Raw genomic sequence first — 6000 nt, forward strand, 5'->3', positions numbered from 1 at the left:
ATTGCCACTGCCACCAAGGCATGGTGATCACAACCAGTAAAAACGAGAAGCACTTGTCTTTCACATGAGGAGAAAACATTTAGGAGATAATTGAAGGAGTGATAGATGATGTAGTCAAGGTGAAGTGCTGATGCGATCTAAAAACAAACAACTAGGAAATCGATGTTTGACATGCACAACCATCCATAGTAAGCTTTAGGTAATGTTCGATGGGAGGGAACAACGTGCACCGCCAGGGATGCATCTTTGATGACCGTGCTATATATAGCAGCCAAAGATTCTTAGGAGCGAGAGAGCGAGGGAGGGAGGGAGATAGAGAGGAGCACAAAGGGGAAGGCTCCACCCGGGACAATATAGAATCATCCCATTATGGAACTATATCAATGAGAGATTGGAGTACAAAGAAAAAAAAGAAGATTATTACTTACAGTGGTATACATTAATTGAACCACTCACCTAAATCTTTTTCTTAAAAAAATTAATGATACTTTATCATGTCTGTAACTAGAACTCCCTCGGGAAAAAATGTGCATCGCCAATCATTTTTCTAAAAAAATATTCATGTTAAATATATATATATATATATATAATTTATATTACTTTTAGTAAGTACCTCATACAAGATATTCCCTTTTCTCATATTAATGTTTAAAAATGCGTGACAGAATATGATGATAAAAAATCATAGTTGACATCTTGGTGTGGATCATTATAACCTAATAATTACAGTAATACGATTAAAAAACCATTTGCATCTATTTATTTTGAAGTAAAAAATTAAATGTCAGCTAATATAAAAGACTAACGAGCTATTTGCGCGGGCCACCTCGCTGGTTCGTATCTTAAGGGTGTTTGGATCCTGGAGCTAAAGTTTACTCCGTGTCACATCAAATATTCGGAGGCTAATTAGGAGTACTAAATATGAGTTAATTATAAAACTAATTACACATATGGAGGCTAAATGGTGAGACGAATCTATTAAACCTAATTACTTCATCATTAGCAAATGGTTACTGTAGCTGCAGATTATCAAATCACGGATTAATTAGGCTTAATAGATTCGTCTCGCCGTTTAGCCTCCATCTGTGCAATGGGTTTTATAAATAGTTTATATTTATTACTCATTGTATCTAAACATCGATGTGACAGGAGGATCAAACACCCTTACTTCGTTGTATCGATTGGCTGCTAATGGAATCTTGCACCAGCAAATTGAAGCGTGTACATCACAGACGCCGTGGCAGGCTGGCCTGACACTGTACAGGTATAGGTATGAACTGATGCTGTCACCTGGCCTGGTCAGCTGGGCATCAGAGCTGGTAGATACAGCGTCCAGATCTGCCGCGAGCCTGCTGCGTGACCCCGTAGATCGAGAGGGAGGTTAGTTAAACACCTGACACGAGAAATGCTGTCGCGAGCTCTGACATTGCCAAACACAGGAAACCAGGTTACTACTACATCCCTGCATCGGATCCCCTTCAGAACAGAAACACTACCACACAAACGGCGCTGAATTAAACTAATAAGCTAACCCACGATGCTGCAGCGAGATGCAAGCATCTACACCGACCTCCCCCCAGGGTTTGTTTAGGCGCGCTCGTACGCCCGCGGCCACGTTGCAGGCCCGCTTATCCCGAGGTTGTCAGAGGGTGTGCCTCGTCAAAGCACGGGCACTGAACCGCGAATAATCGGGCAATTAACATGTCGAGCAAGCCGTCAGGCAGGCTCGCTCAGGCTCAGCACCGGCTGCGCGTGACAGTAGTTTAAGCGCCTGCCCTCTGCGAAAATATCGGATTCCTAGGTTGTCCACGTGTGTTGCTCCGTGGACACACATGATCATGAGCTCCTCCTCTGCGTGTTTCCTAGCTGATCTCTCTCTGGCTGGCAGTTTTACTCCCGTCATGTCCCATGTGCTGCTGCTGCATGCGGTATTGCAGTTTATTACCCCCTCCGTCATCAGACTTCCATGGTCGAGGGCTCGAGGTAACTAGAGCCAGCCAGACATGCTTTCGATCGGCTAGCTTTCTCGCCACTGCCGTCTGCCCGTCTTGCCGTGTGCAGGGAATACGTGCCGGCCCGCGCCACCGAGGCGCCCCCTTCAGAACAGGTAAACAACCCCATCTAGATATTCACTGCCACACCGCAACCGTGACACGAGATCGGGCGCCACATGCGTGCATACACGCAAATGGTCAGGCGCAGGCAGGGGTGGGGGACACTGCCACTGCCGGCAGAATAGTATCTTTACCACCACTGCTGTAGACTGCAGCAGTAGTAAGCAACTTTTCGTCGGCAATAATGCTGGCACCACCACAGCAGCAGCAAAGGATGGAAACCCAGGCCAGCCACAGCCAGATCGAGCAAGCGATCGAGAAGGCCCTGCCACCGGATGTGGCGGGGCTCGCGCGGCGCTCAGTGTCTCACGTGCGGATCGCCAGAGCCAGACGACGACGCCATCAGGGTTCAGGGGCGAACAGGAACAGGCCACTCCCGCGCGCGCGTGCGCCTCGCCGTCGTTCTGCTGCTGATGGGAGGAGAGCATGAGCATGGGAATGGGATGGTGGCGTCGTGGTTTCTGGCAGGGCGGCAGAGGGTAGGAGACCGGAGGTCCGGAGGCGTATGCCTTTCTGGCCGCACCCCGTCGCCTGCGGATTGACGGCGTGCGCGACCGTGTCGAGCGCGGATTGGCTTGCTGCCTTTTTGTTTACTCGGCACTCGGCAGGTAGCAGCACACAAAAATATCTTCCGTGTTTTTTCCCAGTATGTGGAGTGCTGAACTGGAAGAATTTTATCTTTTCAACTTGTTACCGTGTTCATGGAAATGGAATATTGGATAAACTCACAAACCTACTGGGGTTTTAACATGGGACTTGTAAAATCTGGGGCGGGAAGGACCGAAGGACAGGAGACAAGGCCAGGGTTAGGACGTCCGGCAAGCTGCCACTGGTACAGCACTAGCAGCACGTACTCCACTGATGTTGCTAGCGTTGGCCATGGGCTTTGCTTTGCTGACCAAAGTGTCAGTGGCGCTACTACCGGTACTTGCGCCCATGACTCGCGAGCGACTGGCACGTCGCCGGGCAGACCAAAGTGCAGGCTTTGAAGGCTGCCGCTGCTCGGCTGGTAGTAGAGCCGGCTATAGCAGGCTGCCTCTACAGTAGCGCAGCGACCTCCTCGCCAGGCAGAGCACAGTGTGCATGCATGCAGGTGCAGGACGCAGGGCAGCAGCAAGCAGGGGACAGCAACGCCGGTGCCGCAGTCTGAGCCTACAGACCATTCAACTCCAGTAGACGCCGCACCTGATACCCTGACTGTGTTGAGGGGCTGGGCCGCTCGTCTCGCCGCAGCAGCAATGGCCACTGCCGATGCCATTGAATTCGTGGAGACGACTGACCCAGGGTCAGTCTGAGTCAGCTCGGCTCTCTGGAGCTGCAGGCCATGCTGGACTGTTACCCTGCATCTCTGCCCAGTTCCGTTGGGCACAATGGGAACGGATCAAGTGAAGTCAAGAGGAGCCTGGGTGCTGAGAAACTCGGAAACATGCCGTATGATTACGAGTCCTCCCCTTCCCCCTTCAGTCAAAGTACAGGGGTGTCGAAGGAGCTGCAATTTGCGGTTCCTCCCGCTTCTCTTGGTTTTGTGAGGGGGGAGAGGCTCTTGGTTTCGTGAGGGGTGGAAGTGGAGAGAGAAAAGAGGCTCCGATGAACAGTAGTGTCACAGGGAGCCAGGAGGCAGCCGGAGAGAAGGACTAGGCTCCTACGTACAGTAGGTGGTTAGCTCCTGCTGTCAGTCAAAGATATGCGTGGAACTGGAAGCCATTGCGTCACTGCCACTATCCTAATCAGTATTTTATTGTCTGATGAAGCATGGTGGTTACTGTTCTGTATTCGTTGCAGTCTCTGAGCTGAAAGTGTAAAGTAAGCCGCGGAGCATATGGGCAACTGAGCTTTGAGCGGAATCCGCAGATGTGACAAACCATCACAGGCAGAGGAATCCGACAGCAGGAAAGGGAAATCCAGAACTGATCTGAGCACGCTCACTAGATATTACAGGGCACTGACAAAGAACAGAACAGAGGCAAAACCATTCAGAAAATCAGAAAGGCCTCACCTCTACTAATCTCATCACAACTAGTTAACACATACGAAGCATTACAGTGAAATGCAACGCTACAAGCAACATTACGTAAGAGAAAAAAAATAATGGAGAAAAGGAAAAAAATGGAGAGACCACTTTTAGGAGGTTTAGGTCTTTCAAGTTCATCAAACTGAACTGGCCTTGAGCAGCACGCCTGGAAAGAACCGGTAGTTGTTGTGATCCAGGTTGGTCTGGCCTCTCGTCTCGTAGCAATCAGACAACGCTGGTCTCACTCATCTGCATATTGCAACAACACAAACAACGAAACTATGATCAGAACAAGACCTCTAAGAGTAACAAGTTAAGGGAGATCGACATAGAGCTATTACGGAAAATGAGTTCAACGAACAAGACCTAGGCTACGCACCATTACGGTAGCGTGAGGTGATGGGGAGATCGTTGGTGGCCATGGGGATGGACATGGAGAGCTGCGTCTCGCCGTCGAGCCCCATCCACGAGCCTCCCTTGTTCGCCTTCTCGTGCGGCCACTCGTCGAAGAAGGGCCGGAGCGGCTTCTGCTCGGGGGCGGCGTCGTGGCCCGACGGCCTCTCCAGCCGCAGGTCGGCCCCTAGCACGAAGCAGTGCTGCTGCTGCTGGCGCCGCCTCTCCTCGTCGTCCTCCCTGGTCAGATCAACGGCGTACGCGGACGCCGCGCCGTTCCCATACCCGCCGGCCGAGAACAACGGCGCGGCGCTGTGCTTCGGCTCCATGCCGAGATTCTTGAACTGCCACTGCCCCGCGGCCTGCTGGCGGTCCCTCTCGGTGGTGCTGTCTGAGAAGAAGGCGTGCTCTCCGACCTCCTTCGCAGTGTGGCCGTAGGCGTAGTCCCTCTGGTCGACGGAGTAGTACGACGGCGGTAGCGGCGGGTGCGGGTGGGTGGTGTCGAGGTGGAGGTGGAAGGGGCTTACCTGCGCCGCGTGGTACGCCCCGGCCGGTCGGGCGGACGCTGCGTACGGGCTGCCGCCGCCGTACAGCGCGTGGTACGGCGCGGCGTCGTGCGCGGTGGGGGCCGGGCGGTGGTAGGTCGGCGCCGGGGACGAGGTCGTGGTGGTGGCGCTCGCGGCGGAGGAGGCGTTGGAGGACGGCGCCGGCGTGGCGAGCGACATTTCCACAGGCTTTCTTGAACGGTTCTTGCCGCGGTGCATGTGCTTCTCGCAGTATTTGGAGTCCGGGTAGGCCTCCTTGGAGCAGCGCCACTTCTTGCCGTCCGTCCGCCGGCACCGCCCGGGCTCCGGGTCCTCGTCGGGCTTCCTGCTGAACCCCATCCCGAAGCATCCCCACCCCACTGCATGCACAAGCAAAACCATCACATCATTTCAGCCTGAGCCAATGCTTACGTGAACGGAAACAACATAGAGCAAAAAAGAGAAGAAAGAAACGTACGCGAGGGTTGCGGCGGGAAGGCGAGGGAGGGGGAGGTGGCGAGGGCGGAGTCGAGGATGCGGCGGAGCGGTGGCATGAGGTACGAGGGGATGGGCTTGCCAGACGCCAGGCACTTGTAGATGAGCGCCTGGTGCTCCAGCTCCTGCCACTGCGAGGCCGTGAACGGGTACCGTCCCGCGGTGGCGCCGCCGCCCGCGCGACCGCTCATCATCATCATACCGGTCGATCCGACACCGGTGGGCTTCTCTCTCCGGGATCTAACCTATCTATCTCTAGCTAGCTAACCGGAACGCTCACCGCCGGCGGGACACCGGGGAGGAGGTGATCGGAGCGCGGTGTGGTGCGGTTGTGGTTTTGGAGGTGTCAGCAAGACGCCGAGGGGCTGGGACGCTGGGTATAGGCGGAATGGCGAGTGGAGTGAGCACTGGCAGGTTGAGGTTGAAGGGGTTTTGTAGTGGGAGGGCGAGGGGTCCATCCGTG

General features: G+C 53.9%; 1 protein-coding gene across 2 annotated transcripts; it reads right to left on the reverse strand.

The window, feature by feature from the left end:
- Positions 1 to 4009: 4009 nt before the first annotated feature.
- On the reverse strand, positions 4010 to 6000 carry LOC117836099 (growth-regulating factor 1). 2 transcript variants are annotated; one of them, XM_034715574.2, is made up of 3 exons: positions 5521 to 6000; positions 4492 to 5422; positions 4010 to 4374 (listed from the first exon to the last, which is right to left on the reverse strand). In XM_034715574.2, exons 1-2 carry the CDS (start codon positions 5735 to 5737, stop codon positions 4497 to 4499), a joined length of 1143 nt encoding a protein of 380 aa, XP_034571465.1. In that variant the 5' UTR covers positions 5738 to 6000; the 3' UTR covers positions 4010 to 4374; positions 4492 to 4496. The 2 variants fall into 2 exon arrangements, with proteins under 2 accessions (XP_034571465.1, XP_034571398.1); XM_034715507.2 differs by having other exon boundaries at positions 4505 to 5422; positions 5521 to 5991.

The sequence above is a fragment of the Setaria viridis genome, chromosome 1, assembly GCF_005286985.2.
Source record: "Setaria viridis chromosome 1, Setaria_viridis_v4.0, whole genome shotgun sequence".
Taxonomy (NCBI): domain Eukaryota; kingdom Viridiplantae; phylum Streptophyta; class Magnoliopsida; order Poales; family Poaceae; genus Setaria; species Setaria viridis.

Bases quoted from the DNA above. Each gene is read 5' to 3' on its own strand.
- LOC117836099 (XM_034715574.2), bottom strand. From the start codon at position 5,737: ATGATGATGATGAGCGGTCGCGCGGGCGGCGGCGCCACCGCGGGACGG. The intron at 5,423-5,520 runs GTACGTTTCTTT...TTGTGCATGCAG, and splicing joins CTTCCCGCCGCAACCCTCGC to TGGGGTGGGGATGCTTCGGG.